The sequence below is a fragment of the Panicum virgatum genome, chromosome 2N, assembly GCF_016808335.1.
Source record: "Panicum virgatum strain AP13 chromosome 2N, P.virgatum_v5, whole genome shotgun sequence".
In the NCBI taxonomy this organism is placed as follows: Eukaryota; Viridiplantae; Streptophyta; class Magnoliopsida; order Poales; family Poaceae; genus Panicum; species Panicum virgatum.
In genome coordinates, this window is record NC_053146.1 from 52123592 (window position 1) to 52144467 (window position 20876).

The 20876-nt window shown below is 48.6% G+C and overlaps 3 protein-coding genes and 1 long non-coding RNA gene across 4 annotated transcripts in view; 2 read left to right on the forward strand and 2 right to left on the reverse strand.

Annotated features, from left to right (window-relative positions):
* Nucleotides 1–2265: 2265 nt before the first annotated feature.
* On the reverse strand, nt 2266–4423 carry LOC120661147 (cytochrome b561 and DOMON domain-containing protein At3g25290-like). Its single transcript, XM_039939871.1, has 3 exons — nt 3271–4423; nt 2913–3167; nt 2266–2810 (listed from the first exon to the last, which is right to left on the reverse strand). The coding sequence occupies exons 1-3, from the start codon at nt 3901–3903 to the stop codon at nt 2514–2516; spliced, it is 1185 nt and encodes a 394-aa protein (XP_039795805.1). The 5' UTR covers nt 3904–4423; the 3' UTR covers nt 2266–2513.
* Nucleotides 4424–7749: 3326 nt separating this feature from the next.
* On the reverse strand, nt 7750–9651 carry LOC120659147. Its single transcript, XR_005668916.1, has 3 exons — nt 9463–9651; nt 7984–8070; nt 7750–7875 (listed from the first exon to the last, which is right to left on the reverse strand). It is a non-coding gene; the product is annotated as an uncharacterized LOC120659147 (long non-coding RNA).
* A 7369-nt stretch (nt 9652–17020) lies between these two features.
* Nucleotides 17021–18211, forward strand: LOC120658909 (auxin-induced in root cultures protein 12-like). The gene has a single exon (XM_039937032.1). The coding sequence runs from the start codon at nt 17112–17114 to the stop codon at nt 17901–17903; it is 792 nt and encodes a 263-aa protein (XP_039792966.1). The 5' UTR covers nt 17021–17111; the 3' UTR covers nt 17904–18211.
* Nucleotides 18212–20530: 2319 nt separating this feature from the next.
* LOC120661149 (60S ribosomal protein L32-1-like) overlaps nt 20531–20876 on the forward strand; it is an 11695-nt gene continuing 11349 nt past the window's right edge. Inside the window, exon 1 of the mRNA XM_039939873.1 lies at nt 20531–20683. Within this exon, the coding sequence (XP_039795807.1) occupies nt 20594–20683 (90 nt within the window). The 5' untranslated portion in view covers nt 20531–20593. The remainder of the gene's footprint in view (nt 20684–20876) is intronic.

Sequence of the window (20876 nt, forward strand, 5' to 3'; positions counted from 1 at the left end):
TGGGTCTTGAATCGCTAAGAATCAATAGAGGGATATTGATTTTAGTGGGAGTAAATTCTATGAAATTGTTTAATGTCGTTTACTCCATCATGAATATTTTGTCTTAGTATTTTGCATTTATTTGTTGTAGATCAATGGCCCAAAACCAACCTTTTTCTTTACGTTCCGTACTTGAATGAGACAAACTATGTGGATTGGATCTGCAACCTGAGAATGAGACAAACTACGTGGATTGGATCTGCAACCTGAGAATTGTTCTCAGGGCAGCTAACAAGGAAGATGTTCTAGATAATCCACTGCCAGAGGAGCCTGCTGCAGATGCCCCTGCTGTTGAGAGGAATGCTTATAGGAGAGCGGTTGATAAAGACCGTGAAGTGAGTTGTCTCATGCTAGCTTGCATGGAACCTGAGCTGCAGATGCAGTTTGAGAATAACCATGCGACGCACGATATGATCGTGGCGCTACGAGACATGTTCCAGACTCAGGCCAGGATTGAAAGGTTCAATGTGTCCAAGGCCTTTGCTGAAACTAAGCTAGCAGAAGAAGCACCAGTAGGGCCGCATGTAATCAAGATGGTTGGTTACACACAGAGGTTGGAGAAGCTGGGCTTCCCACTTGGCCAAGAGTTGGCTACTGTCTTCATTCTTGCCTTTTTGCCTCCAAGCTATGTAAACTTCGTCTCAAACTACCACATGCACGGGGCTGAGAAGGGCTTGAATGAGCTGTGCGGCATGCTCAAAACGGCAGAGAGTGACATCAAGAAAAGCACAGGTGACGGCCATGTGATGGCTGTCCAGAATAAGCCTCCTTTCAAGAAGAATGGTTCTTCTTGGAAGAAGAAGAAGAAGGGTAAGGCTAAGGTTGCGAACCCCAAGTCAAACCCTACACCCAAGGCTAAACCTGGACCAGCTGCAGACAAGGAGTGCTTTCATTGTCACCAGCCAGGACACTGGAAAAGGAACTGCAAACTGTATCTAGCCTCGTTGAAGAATCGTTCTTCCACTTCAGGTACACTTGTTGTTCATATTACAGAAATATTTCTCGCTGACTCTTATGTTAATTCTTGGGTATTTGATACCGGATCGGTTGCTCATATAAATAATTCGATGCAGGGAATGACAAAGAGTAGAAGCGTTGAAAGAGGAGAAGTTGACTTCCGCGTCGGCAATAATGCAAGAGTTGCTGCTTTGGCCGTCGGGACGATGCAACTTCACCAACCGTCAGGATTTTTCTTGGAGCTTAATAATTGTTATTTTGTTCCTAGTTTGAGTCGAAACATTGTGTCTCCTTCATGTTTGATGATGGATGGTTATTCTTTTGCGAGTGAAAACAATGGTTGTGTGATCTCTAAGAATAATATGTTTGTGGCTTTGGCGTCCATTAAGAATGAGCTATTTATTTTAAATCTTGATGATTCTCTTGTTTGTAATATAAGTGCTAAAAGGCCTCGGCTAAATGATTTGAATCCTACCTACATGTGGCATTGTCGTCTCGGTCATATAAGCGAGAAACGCATGAAGAAGCTCCACGAGGATGGACTTCTAAGTTCGTTTGATTTTGAATCATACGAGACATGCGAAGCTTGTTTGCTGGGCAAGATGACCAAGACGCCGTTCACAGGTTTTCCAGAGAGAGCATCGGGTTTGCTGGAAATCATACATACTGATGTGTGTGGACCAATGAGCTCGACTGCTAGAAGAGGATTCCAATACTTCATTACTTTTACTGATGACTTCGTGGAGGTGCTGCGCTTGCTACACAAGGACGAGTCGTTCGTGAGGTGGTTCACACAACTGCACTGCCGGATTCCATTTGCACTACACCGACGCGCTACAGAAGTTCCGCAACCGCGCGTCTAGTGGTAATCCCGTGATCTATAACTGCAGTAATCCTGATTTATACGGTAGAAATTTTTTATTTTTGCTACCCTATATTCCTACAAATGCAGCACAAGACTGTACTACAGAATCAATGAGTACAAGGTAGCCGCATGGGCCATTCTCTCAGAGCCTCAGGCTCAGGCAGGAGCAGGACACCCTCAGACGACAGCGATGCGTTCTCATCCCAGAAACCTTTTCAGCTTCACCAACCATCATGGTTTGCGCAACTTCAGCAAAAAAGTGGCGCCCGGCATGGGTCCTGAATGCCGAGTGCATGATCGGCGCGAATCCTCCCAGACAAGGACGCCCGAGAGCCATGCGTTGCAGTTGGCAGTTGACATACTGCACGCCCGTTCTAGAAAAGAAGCTCTCCAAACAAGCAAGGTGCTGGAAAGACAAGAATACACACCACAAAAACAAAACAAATTTGTACAATACAAATGCTCATTCTACAGCTGAAAATACAAACTTCAGCACGATGCAGACATATACAAACCGTACAAAAAAAACAGGCATACAGGCAGGCCAAAATCACGGGATCTCTCTACGCCTACCGACCTATACTGCCCGTAGTTGCACGCCACTGACGATGGAAGAAGCAGGTGCCTGAGCATTGTCACACGGGGCGATCGATCAGCGCGGCAGGTGGCCGTTGGCGGGGGCGCTGCTGAAGGTCTTGCCCTCGGCCTTGCGCCGGCGGACGACGACGCCCCAGGTGACGGCCTCCAGCGCCGCGGCGGCGACGGCCAGCACGCAGACGGCGGCGATGTAGGCGGTCCTCCACCGCTGCTCCACGCCCAGGATGCCCATGCCCTTGAAGATGTTGACGACGCCCAGCACGATCACCGTGTACCCCACCGAGTGGTGGTACATGTTCCAGTACGCGCGGTACTTGTGCTCCTTCTTCGGCCGCAGGAACAGCGCAAGGACCTTTACGCAGCATTTGAGCAGCAGATCAGTCGAAGAAAGATCGGCAGTTTTGGCATGATCGATATAGCAATTTGAAAGATTAATTGTATTGATGGAAATCACTTGAAGGGTGCCGAGCGCAAAGACGGCGATGCCGATGTTGCGGTGGTCGGTGTAGGTGACGCCCTTGGACTCCTTGCCGAGGTTGATGCCGGTGGCCCAGCCGGAGACGCCGACGCCGTAGCCGACCAGCTGGCAGGTGACGTGGAGGTAGAACCACGCGGGGTCCGCCGACTTGAACGTCTTGAGGTACCTCGCGAAGATGGCGCCCGTCGGCAGCAGCACGCCCCAGCTCACGGCGTTCAGGACTCCGTGGATCTGTGTCGCGTCCGGAATACGACGACCGCGAACGAGTTAGCTGGTGAGGTGCTTGGTTACACTACAAAATCTCAGCGATATGATGCCCTTGGTGGCGACTCACATTGCGCTTCCGGGTGGCGCTGTCGGCTCCGGCGGCGGCGGCGGTGGACCTGAGCAGGTCCAGCTTGGCCTTGGCGGCGAGGTTGTCCGCCCCCATGGCGTGCGGCGCGGGGGCCCCGCCGGTGACGGCGGCGCCGACCTGCCACACCTGGTTCAGCACGCCCGCGCCGTAGGGTCCCAGCTTGAGCCTCCCGTAGAGCCTGGCGCGCCCGTCCGCGCCGAGCTCGGCGGCGAGGTCGGACGCCGGGAATGCGATGGGCCCGGGGTCCCCGAGCGCGTACCCGGAGACGTTGTACGTGCGGACGGACCACGCAGGCGCGGCGCCCCCACCGCCGTCGGGGAACGGGCCCGCGACGAGCGCCTGCGCGCCCGGCATGCCGTCGCCCGACGGGTTGAGCGCCCACGCCACCCAGCCGCCGGGCGCGGCGGGCGCGGCGACGAAGGCCACGGACAGGTCCCCCGACGCGCGGTCGTAGGTCCAGTGCACGGACGCGCCGAGGCGGGGCAGGTCGCTGCACGCCGCGTACGCACGGTTCGCCGAGAAGGACTCGCCCGCGCACCGCCCGCCCCCCGCCGCGTGCGCCGGCGGCGGAGCCGCCAGGAGCGCGAGAACGAGCGCGAGGACGACGGCCATGGCTAGTGGCCTGTGAAGGAGTTCAGAGCGCGCGGCGAAATGGTTGCGTACCTGATCCGTTGGGTGGAGTGAGATGAGTTGGTGGGCGTGGTGGCAGTGCGGAGTGGGAGCCGGCTGCCGGCGGATGGGGGCGGAGCGCGCGGCGGCCACCCGGCTTGGACGCTGGTGTGATGGACTGATGGAGTGGGCGCGCCGCAAGATTGGGCTCCGGTTAATAAGGAGCGGAGGCGGATTAGAGTTGGGAGTGGCGGTTGATTGGCAGCGAGGGGGACGGGCGAGCGGCCGGTGGGGCTGGCAGCAGCCAGCAGTGGCAGACAGGATCGAGCTCGGTTGTTGGAGACTAGACGAGGTCTCTCAGTCTCTGCCTCAAGACTCTGGTCTCGGCCGGTTGGGGTGGGTGGGCGGCGCTGGGGCGCGCAAGCGGCAAGCCATCCGGCGTGACGCGGCCGGCCGTGAAGAGGAAGGGCTCGCTCAAGCTGCCCATCCTAGGCTGACGGCTGCTGATTGGAACTGAGCTCCATCTCCATAAGCTACTTACTGGAGTTGGTCCGGTGTCACGGCGGTTGGTGAGGGCCGTGGTTGGTGCACGGCACTGCATTCGTTGGTTGGGCGGAACTGCATCGTCGTCGTCAGTTTGCAGGTGCACTGTGATCAACAGTCGACCAGTGAGGTGCCGAATCGGGTTCATCGAACGCATCATCATTGGCAGAGTTCCACCGCCGCTTGAGCCCGTCCGATCCCAGCAAGATGAAGATGGTGTTGGTGATGGCGAGGCAAAAGGGTGGAAAATCATGTTGTGGCAGGTTGAGAGGACATCGCCGTGCGTAGTAGGGCACTATAACCTGCCCACCGGAAAGGATAGTGGATCCTGGAAGGGCTCAACGCAAACCACCCGACACGCGCGCCACGACAGCAAAGGATTACTAGGAGCATAGGACGTCGTTCCTGCCTAAATAGACTCAGTGCAAGATGGTCGACAATCAATTAATCATAAGCAAAAGCATGGGCCGGAGCGTTCCGGCACAACTCTGAGGCCTTATTTGGTTGTTTTGGAATGGATCCAGGTGGGAAAGAATATGTAGAACAAAAAATTTATGATAGATACAACAAAAGATCGGAATTTATTTCGGATCGAGAACTAATTGCAACAATAAGAGACCGAGAATCAATCCATGAGTAGAGAGAGAGGTGTGGAATCAATCTGGGTCTTTGTTGTACCTATTTTGAGTCTACTTTGTTGCATTTAGTTATCGACCCGGAATAAATCATAGTCTTTTGTTGTATCTATTATGAATCTCTTATTCTATATATGATTCCCGACCTGGATCCAATCCACAATAACCGAATGAGCCCTGAATCAGTTTGTTCTTGGTGTTACGCACGGCAACAAGTATACAAGCGCAAGCGAATCAGAGTTTCTTGCTGCACATACATTATAGGATTTAGGAGGTGACGATTTACTCGCTGGTGTTCCAAAAGGTTCTTTGTAGCTCCAGCACAAGCTTATGTACTGAGGTGATGGTATTATTACAACAGATTTCATTTCTCCATTCTCCTTTTCTTCTTTCCTTTTATGGCTACAAAAAGTTACATATAAGAGTATAAATCAACTAAGCGAAACTAGAACAAGAGTAGTTTTGATGATGGATACAGGCCGCCCATGCAGGTTGGCAGGGTGGACCCAATGGGTGGGCCGGAAATTTAGGTATGCCAAGCTCATACGCACCACGCATGCATCCCTCCCCTCCCATCGCCTAGCTCTTCACCTCCCTTCCGACACCGCGAGACTCCCGTCGCCCATACCGTCGCCTCCCTCCGACTCCGAATGCCGGGCCGTCCGCCAGCGCCTACTCCGGTGCGCCACCCCGCCGCCGGAAGGGGACCTCCCCCTCATCTTCCCCTCTGGCGATGCCTCCCTTGGTTTTTCCTCCCTGGCTCCCCAATTCCCCATCGGGCGCCCTAAACCTACAACCGCCGGCCATGGCCCCTCTCTGATGCCGCTCCTCCTTGTAGGAGTTTGCTGCCCCTGGCTACCCTGCAGGTTGGCTGCTGGTGGGTGGGAGGCCGGCGGCCGGTGCCCCCTGCTCCCTGATGGGCAGTACCATTTGCGTTGTTCGCCTATTTGTTGAGTGCTAGCGATCTGTTCAGGACTCAGGCACCGGATGTGGTAGTACTTGTACATGCAAAGAGAGTGGCCACAGATCAGGAACCTCTTGCCCTTCTCTTCAGGTTCTTTACACACCTTGCAAAGGCCTCCAAGAGCAGTCTCCGTCAGTTTCGGAACCTGGGAGTAGGCCATAGTGCGGGCAACAACAGCTCCCTGGAATTAGCATAATATTTGGTCATTGATGTCAATAGTACAACTCATAGAACTGAATATGAAAATTGATCATCAATGCACATTCATTGAGCGGGATATTTTTTTTAGGTGGATGAAAATGACATAATCAAGACTGTCATGAACATTAGAAATTGTAGACCAAACAAATAGCTTCTTTTATTCATTTTAAACTAGTGTGTTTGAAGTATTTATTTATAATTTATGCAACTTTGGTATTTAACTGTTGAATTTCAGATTTGGAATGTAATTTATGTTTTTGGTAACTGAATTTCTCGGTGAAGTTTAAATTTTGTTACCGAATTATGTATGAATTATACCGAATTGCAAGTGCAAAAAAAATACTGCGGCATACCCTCTTTGAAATCCTAGGTTCGCCACTGCAGGTTGGATCCTGACCTCACGTCTCTTTGAGGCCAACCCCTTGAATAACAAAAATCTGTTGACTCCCATGAGTGAAGATACAAAGCCTTGGATGGTTCCATTGATTTCCTCAAGGATGAGATTGACTACCTCTTCTTCCTTTGCCACTTATATTTGCTTCTTCTTCTTCGCCAGCTCCATTTTTATGTGTCCTTCACCTATGGGCAAGGAGGGCAGTCCATTGTGTGCGCACCGCAAGGAGGGGCAGCTTCCCCTTCCCCTTCCTCTAGATCTGTCTCTAGTGGATTTGGTGCGAGTCAGAGTATGTTCAGATGGTGAAGCTTTACCTAGTAGAGAAGCATAGAAAATGAGAGAATTCTGCATGGACATGCTTCACATGCTTTGATGCATGCTTGGCAAGCTATTGCACTCAAGCTTGTGCTGCTTTGATGCTTAGCTAGCTAGCAGTGCATTCTTCTACTGGTCCATGGTGTCGAACAGCCCCCTTCCCCGATTCATCTCAATTAGGGTGCTGGATTTGCCCCTAGATGTTAAAACTCGTGTGGTTTAGATCAGAACACGCACGTTAACTATGGTTCTAATGTTCCGCCAACAATCATGGTGGTATGATTCAGGAGATTGATAGACCACCTTGAGCTTCTGTGTTGAGCGACAACACTTGTAGCTGAAGGGCCAACCATGCAAAACCATTCATCAATTGGACACTCCTTGTCCGGCCTAGAAAATCCGCGCAGTTTGCCCAGAGAAGCATCAGCTCTATTACCCCAAGATGAGGAGGCAAAAAATTAGAAATACCACTTGAACAAGCAACATCACTTTGTTTCCGGCATCAACAGATGCAAAGGTTTATACATATTTATAGCAAAGGCTAACTGATTTTCATCGTAGTTGTACTACTCTATTTGTATTTGATGTATTATATATGTTTATATGCTACTTGTAAAGGATTTAGGTATGAAAACTTAGGGTGCAAATTGGTGACCCTTAGATGCACCTCCAACTCTCTTAAGTTCACAATTTTGTACTAATTTTCTAAAATAAGATCTGATTTTGGAGTAGTAATATAAAATTTTAAACTAGAGAGTGTTGGAGGTGCACCTAAGGGTCACTAATTAACACCCCTTATGAAAACTGCTTACCGTTTAGTGTCCTCAAATCTTGAGGCAGGTTTAATTTGGCAATGGAGGATGTCTGTTTGTCTGGGTGTTGTTGATCCAATAATGAAGACTGAAACCCCAAGCACACCGCCACTGCAAAAGTAATGTTACCAAACCTAGATGCATTTTCTTGGTGATCGAGTCCAACAAAAAAGGCTAGATTAATTTACGAAGAACATGTTCTTATGGAGGGTTGGTTACCTTTGGGCATAATTCTTCATGTCCATGTGAAAGAATAATTTTTGTTTATAAAGCTGTTGGATTTGTCCATGCGTGCACCAAACAGGCCTAAGAGAGATAGAGGGAGTAAGTGAGACACGTGATTAATTCGAGAAATTAGGCAACATGTGGGCTCTTAGGCCCCTTGAACACCCTCCATGGGCAGTAGCTGGCATGCTAACCTAGGCCTGTGGGGGCGTCTCACTGTTATAGTGTTTGTATTAACCACATGCTTTTGGGGTTTAGTCATTCTATGTGTCGATTGATCAACCTAGAAGTCAAAGGTCGGTCGGTGCATGACCCAAATTATACCATGCCTTCTTTCCCTACACCACCACCAGAAGATCACGCCCTTATAGTAGTGCTCCCACCCGGCCACGCCCACCATTTGACCTCCTCTATCCATAGCCAATGGTGCCTCCATTAGTATTGTGGCCACTAGCTCACTGGTACCTCCCCTTCTACAATGGGGGGGGGGGGGGGCTATTCCCAGCCGAACCCTTGCTGTGGTTGCTCCACCGTGGGCCATCGTGGACCAGCCGCGCTCCCCCACCTCCGCCACTAACGCTAACCCGGTACGCTTCCTCACCCTAGCCTTCTTCTTGCCCTTGCTGTCGGACACTGCCCGTCGGGGATCCAGCCCCGGCTGGCCGATTACGCTCCCACACCGCCTTGCCTCCGCCGCCGCGGTCGAACCACCACCGCCGCTGCCTCCGACCTCCCCTCTATAGCCACCGGCCATGGAAGCCGCACCCACCGGCCCACCCCCAAAACCCAAAAGACAGCTGGTACCAGTGAGCTAGTGGCCACAATACTAATGGAGGCACCATAGGCCTTGACCACTACCCCAGCCGGCGGTGACCTCACCGCCAGCTACTCCCCCCATGTTTCACCCCTGGCGGCCGCTCCACCCCCTCCCCCTTTCCTACCTCGGCGATGCGGTGGGCGGCGGTGATGGTCGTGGGTCGTACCTAGGCCATGTGCGACTCGTTGACTCGCACTCGCACGCGCGACCTGGAATATTTGCACCCACCACTTGCCTCCCTCTATTGTGCCCACTGTCCTCCTTATCCTTCTTGAATCACATCGTGGGCGATTCGTCTACCCTAACCCTCCCCAGCAGTTGTCACCTGCTACCCAACTAAGCAATACCCCACCATCTCTCCTTGCTCTGCACCCCGCCGATGTCATCGGATGAGCCTCGGTGTCCTTCCTCTAGGTTCTCTAGGGAGAGAAGGCCCCAAACCCAGAAGTCCGCCAGCGAACGCGTCAGGACCGGCGAGCAAACACTTAAGATAAAGACGACAATCGTGCTATGCAACCTTATGGATCAATCGATTTCAGCCCAAAAAATTGATAGGCTGGTCGATAAGATGAGCAATTGTTCCATTATCAAAAATATCATATCTCATATGGTACATGTTAATAAGGTGGAGGAGTGGAATTATTTTTGGTATGTACCTTGGCAATTGTGAAGTAGATCTTATTAGTGGTGGCATCCCATGGATCATGAGTGTGTCAATGACTATAGCCAAGTAAGGCAAAGGTAGGAGACTAGAGAATCCTGTGCAAGATCTACAAGGGAGATGTTCTTCCTGAGTAAAGGCTCTCGTTATATTTAGTAGGAGTGGTGCAAGGCATGACAACCGCAGTTTGAGAATTGGGGAATGGGTTGATCGGGGGAGTGCCGATGCGGTATTTATGGGGTGTATGGAACATTCTGGATCCTCAATCCACCAACAGAACGCATGCGGCTAAACACTGTACCGTTGGATGATAAAAGTGGAATACTTTTATTTGTATCATGACAGAATCACGCGAGATGATGCGAGATACAGATATGCCTAGATAGCGTGGCAATGCCAAAATATCGCAATAATTGTCCACTTTTTACTATTAGCCAGTGACAATAGTTTACATTGAAACAGATGTGAACTATCAATATCATTTCATCTATCGAAAATAGATGCTCAAGTCCTCATTTCTCTAAGAAACTGTACTGAATGAAATAGCTTGAGCTTGATAGGAAAAAAAATTATGGAAGATATAGTGATGAATGGTCATTAAGTTGTAGCCTCCTAAACAATTCAGCAATTTCATCCAGGAAAGCAGGTTTTAACCAAGTATCTATCAAACCAAAAAAAACATGAGATGTACAGGGTAAAAATATTAGGCAAACCGAGACAAGAAAATCATATTGTACCGCTAAAATAAGAAGATATCTCAAGATAAATGTATGCTCGAACATGCATGCATTTTTCCTGTGCGTACATAAAGCATGAGCTGGCTGGCATTTTAACTTATTGGACGCTCTCTGCTGCTGCCTAAATTAAATTTAATTAATCCAATTTCAGTGAGGTTGTTGGTTGCAGATTTTAGCTGCTGCCTAAATTAAATTAAATTAATCCAATGTCAGTGAGGTTGTTGGTTGCAGATTTTATTACCAGCTTTCTGTTTAGAAAAGATAATGCAAAGTGCATGCATTTTTGGCAGTTACGCTGTCGCTTTTGTGCTGTAGCTTAACTCACTGTGCTACTAATTATGGCGCCTAATAAAACAAGAGAAGAATGACCTGGTGCCTTCGCAACACCACGGTCATCACTGGTTTTTGAAGAAAATGTACAAAATTGGTTAAATCTCATCGTAAAAGTTACTTTATTAGTTGCATTGCACTTGCATGCTTTCTGTTGAAACAAGCATGTATCTACGTGCATGAATGGCACATATGGACGTCGACGGCTTAGAGATTTTTGAAGAGCTATCGACGGCTTAGAGATACCTCCGACTTCAACAAACATATCCCTTGTATTGTAGAATGAGTTTTTTGGTCACTGACAGGAAAGGATGACATACAAGTACCTAGTTAGTATTAGCGTAAATTAGTGGAATTAGTGAACTTCAATCAGCCTATAATGGAACAACCATTAGAGGTCGTTTTAGAGGGCTTCTCCTAAAATGGTTTGACCTATGAAATCAAAGCCAGTGAAACCAAAGAAAGTGGTTTCACCTGGCTTCTTGTTTATTTTTACCTTACCTTGCAAAATAGCTTAATGCTATAGTGTTTAGACTTGCATAAAATAGGTGGAGCCGAAATTGATAAAAGCCCTCCTAACAGGCTCCGTTGGGCTACAATTTAGAGCAAATCGGGACCAAGCACTTTTCTCACGTGAGAAGACCATAAAAGCCCAGGGCGCCCAACCAGACAAGAAGCAGTAGCAGTGTTTGGAGCAAACGAAACCTGCGTAAAATTGGTCTGGGCTGGGCTTTCAATCTTCAGCTCAACAACAATGAGCCCACAAAACCCGGATCAAGCAAGGCCCAACACAACACTCGTTGCGTGTGCGTCAAGGAGTGGTTTCCCTTCTCATGTTGTTACTTTGATAAAATCTTGTATCTCCACTCCTGAATTTTCTATTCTGGTCAATGGTCAACCTTCTACCTCCTTCCTTTCGCAGAGAGGAGTTAGACAGGGTTGTCCTCTTTCACCCTACCTTTTTGTCTTGGCTATAAATGAACTAACCATGCAGCTACAAGCTGCTTTGCAATCTAATCAACTTGCAGGAATCAGTCTGGGACCAGGATGTCCACCAATACATTCTCTTCTGTTTGCTGACGATCTCCTCATATGTGGAAAGGCCTCTTTAACAGAAGCGCATCTCATTAGGTCAATTCTTCAAAGTTTCTGCAGATCTCGGGTCAGACTCCAAATTGGTCAAAATCATCGATATTGTTTAGTAAGTGGGTGGATAATCAAACAAGACAACAGGTGCAAAATCTTTTTCCTGTCCCTTTGATGACAAGCCAATGTACTCATCTTGGTCATCCAATAATTTTCTCTTATAAGGATAGAAGCCAAGCTTACAATTTCATTCTCAGCAAATTCAAGGCTAAATTGACAGGTTTAAAGGCAAACAAGTTGAATCACGCAGGTAGAATCACTTACATCAACTCTGTATTAGCTTTTATCCCTATTTATTATATGCAGAATATCATATTCTCAAAAGGCTTTATTGAGAAGATTAACTCTATTTTAAGGCGGTTTTGGTGGCAGGGAGTTCAAGAAGAGAATAGTTCGAATCCTTTCCACTTTCGGGCTTGGGCAGATATCTGCCAACCTAAAAGTGAAGGTGGCCTGGGAATTCGAAATTTGCTTGATGTTAATAAAAGTTTAGTTCTCCACTCGGCCTGGTTAATTGCTTCTAACAAGGATCCTTTTTTGACTGGAGTGTTGAAATCGAAATACTATCCAAGGGACTTCTTTTTGGAAAGCTTCCACTCATGGCACAAAGTCAGCCTTTTGGTCATCTATTTTACAGGTCAAAAAATACTGCACCATAACTCTATTTTACAGATCAATGCAGGTAATAGCAACATCTGGACAGATCCTTGGTTCGAAGGTTGGGAAGACATCCATAGCAGCTTGAATTTATCACATAATACTCAAAATCTGCCTAATCATGTATCTGAGTTGTGGGATCCCCATAATTTCTCTTGGAACGCAGCTATAGTGCTCTCTACCTTTTCTCAACCTGTTGCAAACCAGATCCTTCAAACTAGTAAAGTTCTTTTCGCCTGACCCTAACAATTTATGTTGGAAACTGTAACGAACATGGCACCATTGATGCCATTTCGAGTGATTTTGGTGATCGAATGACAACACAACACTTGGACTAATATGATTGTTAAGATAATCATTCTCAGGCTTTTAGGTTCAAGTGATGACAAAGAGAAAGAGAAGATAGGCGTAGCAAGGCCCGATGGACTGCCCCTACGGGGGTTCCGCTACCCGGTTAGCGGACGGGGGTCGAGGGGGAGCCGCCCCTCGCGGGTCTCAGGGCAGCGCCCTGAAAGCTCTTCGATTCAGGAGCACCGGAAGAACCGACGCCAGGGCATCGGAGCATCCGATGGTAGTCGGAAGAACCGACGCCTTGATACTTTGGTGCAGAAGGGAATCGAAGCCAAGTCAGCCTATAGGCACCGGTTGAACCGACGGTCTAAAATAGGGCATCGGTGCAATGGCCGTCCTTTGTACCAGAGACGATGTCAAGTGCCCAGAAGAAGTTTCTTCAGCACCGGTTCAACCGACGGTGCATCGGTGCATACCACCGGTGTAATGACGTCAGCGTCCAGGAGAAGATTCCTTCAGCACCGGTTGAACCGGTGAGGCATCGGTGCAAAGCATCGGTTCAACCGGTGGTCTCTGCGTCAGCCATCAGGAGTCCAACGGCTACTTCGTGTTATGAGTGACCGGATGAACCGACGCTACCCTGCCAAGAGGCATCGGTTCTTCCGGTGGTACGCAGATTTTCAGCTAACCGTTGGAGCAACGGCTACAAGACTTGGTGGCCTATATATACGCCTCACCCCGGCCATTTGAAGATTGCTGGAGTTGCTGGACATCCCACACACACCCAAGAACATCTCCAAGCCATACAAAAGCATCAAGATCATATCCTTAGCCCTTAGCACACTTTGAGAGTGTTGTGTAAAGGATTAGCTCTTAGTGAGTGAGTTTGCAAGGCTTAGAGCCTTTGTGCTGTGGTTCATTAGTGAACCAAAACAAGAGCTTGGTGCGCCGGCACCTTGGAGCGTGGAGCTCGCCGGCAACGTCATCGACCCTCCGACTTGGTGTGGAGCGGCGACGACACCTTTGTGCGGGGGACGTGGAGACCCCCATCCTTTGTGGAGAAGCTCCTTAGTGGAACCCGGGGCCAAGGTGACCGTGATTGTGTTCACGGAAGAGACTTGGTGGCCGAGTAGCAATACTCTTAGTGAGTGCTACAACAACGTGGATGTAGGTGTGCCTTTGTGGCTAACCGAACCACGGGATAAACACCCGCGTCAAGAGTTTGCTATCTCCTATCCCGCTCTTTAAGCTTCCGCATTTCATTCTAGTAATTTGTATGCCTTTACTTTCATAGAATAGTTTCTTGATAGGAAAGGCTATAAGTTGCTAAACTCTTTTGGGATAGGGGTTTTACACTAGAACAACATAGTTGCACATCTAGATAGCTTGTTTTAGTTTAAGCTTTGTGCAAACTAGTTGGGGCCATAGGTCTAAGTTTTTATTAGTGCCTAATTCACCCCCTCCCCCTCTTAGGCTAGAGCACCCGATCACTTTCAGAAACCTTCAACTCAAGGATCCTGCACGACTAAGGAGGCGTATAAATGTCTGCGCAGCCAAGCAAATCATATTCTCCCTTCCACAGGTCCTAGAAACATTTCTCCACCAGCTCTCCTCATCCTTAACAAAACCTGGAAGCATAAAACTATTCCTCCCAGAATCAAGGCCTTCACTTGGAGACTCCTTAGGCACTCTCTGGCTACAGGTTTACGAGCTGGTCTTCTAAGCAATAACATTGATAAGGCTTGCAAGATGTGTGGTAAGATTGAAAATGATTTCCATCTTTTCTTTGAATGTGATTTTGCCAGATCGGTCTGGTTTTCTGCAGATCCTCCGCTGCGGGCTGATTGTCTAACGTCGGAGAATGATGGCCTTCAAGGAACGCTACACGCTATCCTAACAACCTCCTTTTCCGATTCTCTTTTGCAACAAGTCCTCACAAGATTGTGGTACCTATGGAAAGCTCGCAATGATTTGAGATTTAATAATAAAAAGTGGTCTGTTCACAGGGTGGGCTTTGAGGTGATGGCTGACATAACAGCTTCTTCTCCTCTTGATTCAATTATGACTATGTTCAGGAGTTCGCAAATTCCTGCACCTCAAGCACATAGGATTCAGCCTTTCAGACCTCAACAAGCCTTGTTAACCAGTGTGAATCAAATGAACTCTTTTTCTCTGCCTACGTCTTTTTCTGTGCAGGAGCATCTACAAATAAGGATCATGTCTTTGTCGGCCGCCGGCTGCTCAGACATAGCGATTGATCCAGATAGAGCAGGGGTTGGATCAAAAGTCGCAGGTATGGGAGTGTTCCTGGATCTTAGGAACTCTTCTTATGCTTGCCGTGTTCATATCACGGCAAGGGTGCAGGTCCCAACGGTGATTCTGGGAGAGTTGGAGGCCATCTTTTGGGGAGTCAAATGTACTGCTGACCTGCTTTCAGAACCTTTCTGTTGGGGAACTGATAGCCTTCTGGCTGTTCAGTACATGCAGAAGGATCTACATCAAGTACCTTGGAGGCTCAGAGCCAAGATCTCTCAACTCAAATTGCTTCAAAGGAATCATCCATTCCAGGTGATGAAGGTTTCTAGAAGACAGAATGCAGAAGCTCATTGTTTAGCTAGACAAGCTAAAGCATCTTTATCAACTACTTCTACTTTAGTTGTGTGCAATACTGCTGCTCATGGGCCTTCCTGCCCTGTTATAGCTGTACTCTTGAATGTACTCCGGGGGTCTTTAGATCTCCTGAATGTATGTTGTTCTAATTAATAAATAAGCATGTTGCTTTTCAAAAAAAAAACCAAGACGTGCACATTTGCCACCACTCTCCCGAGCCTTCCCGTTCCTCTCGCTACAGGAAAGGGCGAATCTCGGGCGATCTCCGTTTCTCCGCCGGATTCGCCGGTTTCTTGTCGCCTCCGGTTGCCTTTGGGCTGCCGGTGTGCGGGGGGAGCTGGGAATCCGGTGGGAGATGTACATATCCCCTTCTAATAGAGTACATCTAGATAGGTTAGGGTTAGTTTCTCTCTTGGTGAGGTATTCACCGGGATTCTTTTGGTTTCCCCTTCATATCTTCTCCGCTACTGCTTGTGTCGATGGTGAGCGGGATTTTGATCGGCCCTGGAGTTCACAAGGTGCTTGGCGATGGCTTCTATTGCGGAGGATTCGACACCGATGGGTATGTTACTGTTTCTTTCCTATGCATCGGCAAGCAAATCCTCTGTATGCTTCTTTGTGCCGTCGGAGTCCTTTGCATCAACAGCAACGAAGGTCTCGTAAACTACGACTTAGTGGTAGATGATTGGAGGGGTTCTGGTGGATTTACCGGTGGAGGGTTATTCATCGGAATTTTGTCCCTCCAAGGGTGTCCTAGTGGTCGTGTCAGGACCTTCCTTGTGAGGTTTGCTATCCACCTTCCTGTATATACGGGTTGGTGTACTTGTTCCACCGTCTCTGGTGGTTTACTTCCCCTTCGGGGTTCTTATTGTCCGGCGAGCCGGAGTCGTAGTCTGAGGCGTCTGACTTCCTGGTTCCGGCGATATGATGGCTGCCAGCCATCTCTCCTGGCTTGTTCGTTCATCGTCTTCAAGGTGCGTCGGTTCTCTGATGTGCTGCTCATGGTGCCTTTCAAACTTTGTTTCCTTCGTCGGTGTGGTGGTCGGCTTCATGGATGGCTCCGATCGTCGGCGACGAGGAAGACCGGGGATTCTTACAAGGATCTGGATGTAACTTCCATTTTCTTTCAAGTTTGTCTTTGTAAGATGAGATGTAAACTACCAGTTTTATTATGAATAAAAATCTCGGTTCCTCTCCAAAAAAAAAGTACCTACTAACCGTCACGTCCTGCGTAAGCCATGACTGCCGGCCGGCGACCTTCCTCCGGGGCTCGCCGTGGTTTACGGGTCAACTCCTCCATCGGCAGGCCCGGAGCTCTCTCTAAAACGTTCCACGCCTGATACATACCATCTGAATCCTGCGCGTGGGTGCACGCACGTCAGTCGTCAGGTGTGCCGTGTAATAACATGCCATTTTTCCTCCACTCCGATCCCCCGGCCGGCATGATTGGGCGGCCTCACGTTGTACCATGTGTGGAGCCTCGCAAACAAAGCAACGTGACATTTGCTGCGAGAGGTTCGAGTGAAATCTATCGCCAGTTCCTTGTGGACGTTGCACATCACATGCGAGCCGAGCACACAATGCAACTTGTCTGAAATGGTCGTATAGTGAAACGAAATCTCCCAAATTAAGCAGCCAGATACACTGCACCATGCGCTTGCAGCCTCACATGGCGCCGGCCACCCAAACTATCTCGAGCGAGTCGTCGTCGTTCCGATCCCTCCCCTCGCAGCTATATATAAACCCTCGCGCACACGCTCTTCCTCCAGCACTCACCGCTAGCCGGCCAGCTCCCGATTAAATATTAACCTTCTCCGCCTAGACCGGTAGACCCTAGCTCACGGCGGCTCACGCTTTCACGCCGTCCGAGAAGATGGCCTCCGCGACGCAGCAGCAGCAGCATCGGCGCGCCATGGCCGTCGTCCTCGCCGTCCTCCTCACGGCCATGCCAATGCGCGCCGCCTCGGGCGGGTGCGAGGGCGACAAGTTCCCCGCGGGCCGGAGCTACGCGCACTGCGCGGCGCTCCCCAAGCTCGGCGCCAGGCTGCACTGGACCCACGACGCGAGGACGGGGTCCCTGTCCGTGGCGTTCGTGGCGAGGCCGGCGGGCGCGGGCGGCGCCGGGTGGGCAGCGTGGGCGATCAACCCGGCGGGGGACGGCATGAAGGGCGCGCAGGCGCTGGTGGCGTTCCGGCCCTCCCCCGCGGCGCCCTACGCCGTCAACACCTACAACATCACCGGGTACAAGCCGTTCGGGGCCAGCTCCACGGCCATCGCGTTCCGGCCCACCGAGCTGGCCGCCGACGACGTGGCAGCCGCCGGGGAGGTGCGGCTCTACGGGAAGCTGCAGCTGGCCCCCGGGACCGAGGTGGTCAACCACCTCTGGCAGGTGGGCTCCGCGGTCACCGCCGGCGCGCCCGCCAAGCACGCCTTCGACAAGGACAACCTCGAGGCCAAGGGCAAGCTCGCGCTCTCCGGCGCCGCGCTGGCGCCCGCGCCCGCGCCGGCCGCCGCCGGTGCAGGTGGCTCGTCGGCGGCTAAGGGCAGCAGCGCGGGAGGAGCCACCACCCCGTCTGGCGCGAAGCCGTCGCCGGCCAAGGCCGCCGCGGCTGCTCCGGTGCTCATGCTTCTCGCCTTAGCGGTGGGTTTCATTGCAACCGTATGATTGGCATACGGCCATACGGGGCAGGCAGCGGTTGTTGCCATTGGTTACAGTTTACCAGTGCACTACACGCTAACACACGATGGTTGTGGTGCGCAAGGATACGGTTAGAGCGAGGAGATGTGTGGTGTGTTCGGGCAGTGAGGGTGCTGTACTAGCACTGTGCGCGCGCGATGTGGTTTCGATCGTCCTTAGCCGCGCGAGAGTTCAGATTTGTTGCTATAGGTGATGCTTGTTTCTCTTTTGCAATTTTGGCTGTATGTTTCGGCATCTGATGATTTACTGTATTGGATTATCTCATTGTTGAATGACTAGAGAACTCTTGTTCTGATTTTTAACTTAAAGAAAAAGATTGTTGTGTTCAAGAGTGGCACAGCTATGGCTTGTGGTGTCTGCATTACCATTGCTATCCTGATCCAGTAGTGCTATGAGGGAGAGACAGAGAGGCACCCTTGGAAATAGGGTACTTGACTATTTTACAACGATTCTAGTGAATTTGCAACAAACTATGTTGAGGTTAATTTTATTATAAAAAGGTAACGGTCGAATTTCTATTGGAGAGTAGAAAAATTGTACTACTGCCTGCCCAACAAAAAATAAAAAATATTTCCTACAAGTGGATGTACTTGTTAACGGTTGACTTTCCATTGATGCTACAAGCGATCGAGGTGAATCTGAGCTGCCTTGTTGATCCAAGATGCTGCGTTTATTCCAAAAAAAAAAAGTTTGCGCAGTACCTGTTACATCGAATTTTCAGACACATACATGGAGCATTAAATGCAGTTGAAAAAATAACTAATTATATAATCTAACTGATTCTTACAGATGAATCTAATGATGCTAATTAATTCATGATTGGACATTAATTATCAAATAACAACGAAATGTGCTACAGTAGCCAAACCCAAACTTTTCCACCAACTAAACACCCCCTAAGAAAACACCAACGAAATGTCCAGGCTAGGCAGCCGGCAGCGTGGCTACAGCGTTCGCTGGTAAAACAAGTATGCGACGCACGTGACCGCCGGCGGTTCGCCCGGCGCTTTTCCTGAGCTTGTGGCTGCTGCCGGTGGCCAATGGCTTACTCCAAGTGGCCGCTCCAAGATCTGTGCCTGGCACGCTGCTGGAGGCAAAACCACCTGCCTATGCTCTGATTTGCCCCCTCCACCTGCAAGCACCAAGCTGGTTGGAACTTGGAACGAACCAGTTTTTTTTGAAAGGTTTGGAACGAACCAGTTGGGCTGTGGACTTTGCGGGCCAGGCCCATGAATACTGTCTGCAAGCCGGGATTTTTTTCATTTTTGTATTTAAAAAAAATAAAATTTCAAAAATATATAGCGGTTTCGAAAAATTTCAAAACTATACCCCTGTCGCCCCTTGGCTGGGCGACTGGGCGACAGGGGGCCTGTCGCCCTCTGGCTGGGTGACAGGACCTAAATGTAAAAAAAAATACATTTAGGTCCTGGCACCCGGGACGCATTAAACAGCGAACTTGTAAAATTAATATAAAATCGTAGAAAAATCGGAAAAATACAAACTCAATTGTTCTGGATTCTATGAAACAAGATATACAACTTTTGTTATATAAAGTTTTTCATTTGATCAATGTATCTTGCTCTATTTTAAATACTAGTTTAATGCACTTTTATTTAAATCTCAAGATCCATCCTTTGGATGCAGGTCACCTTTGGCTAGAGTGTTTCATATGGTGAGCATAGGCTTGTGCAAAATTGGTAGATCTAGAAAACATTTCTAGAATAAGTTTTTAAATTAAATCTTGCAATATGTCTAGTTTAAATGAGTTATTTATCCATGCTGCTATACTGAGTTTTAGAAGCCATAACTTTTACAGTACCATTATTTTATTTCCTAAGAGCTATAAAAAAATTTTGGTAAATTTTAGATAAGCACAACTAGACCAAATGAATTATGACTAAGGTAAATGCACTAAATCAAGAAAAATAGTTCTTGTACCTAGAAAAATTTGAAATAATTCATTTGGTCTAGTTGTGCTTATCTAAAATTTACGAAACTTTTTTTGTAGCTCTTAGGAAATAAAATAATTGTACTGTAAAAGTTATGGCTTCTAAAACTCAGTATAGCAGCATGGATAAATAACTCATTTAAACTAGACATATTGCAAGATTTAATTTAAAAACTTATTCTAGAAATGTTTTCTAGGCCTACCAATTTTGTACAAACCTATGCTTACCATATGCAACACTCTGGCCAAAGATGACATGCATCCAAAGGATGAATCTTGAGATTTAAATAAAAGTGCATTAAACTAGTATTTAAAATAGAGCAAGATACATTGATCAAATGAAAAACTTTATATAACAAAAGTTGTAGATATTGTTTCATAGATTCCAGAACAGTTGAGTTTGTATTTTTCCAATTTTTCTACGATTTTATATCTATTTTACAAGTTTGCTGTTTAATACGTCCCGGGCGCCAGGACCTAAATGTAATTTTTTTTACATTTAGGTCCTGTCGCCCAACCAGAGGGCGACAGGCCCCCTGTCGCCCAGGCAAGGGACGACAGGGGTATAGTTTTGAAATTTTTCGAAACCGCCATATATTTTTGAAATTTTAATTTTTTTAAATACAAAAATGAAAAAAATCCTCTAGTTCCGCATTCGTGGCGTGGCTGCCTGGTGCTTAGTTCCTCGTGTGGCCTCGTACTCCTGCAGATGGCGGTGCCTCTGCTAACGCAGAAGATCGTGAAGAAGCGGGTCAAGCAGTTCAAGAGGCCCCATCTCGACCGCTACAAATGCCTCAAGGTTTGTAAAAGGCGCCCACTCTCTTGCTAGCTAGCCTGCTTTAGGTTAACAGGTTCACCACCTTAAGAGTGGTCATGTAGTTCAAGTTGTTTCGACGTGTATACTACTAATTTGCATTGCTTAGCCGGGTTTTAGTTTGGAAGATGCTGTTCGCAGTTCGTTGGCTTGTGCTGGTTTAAAAATTGCGTTACCG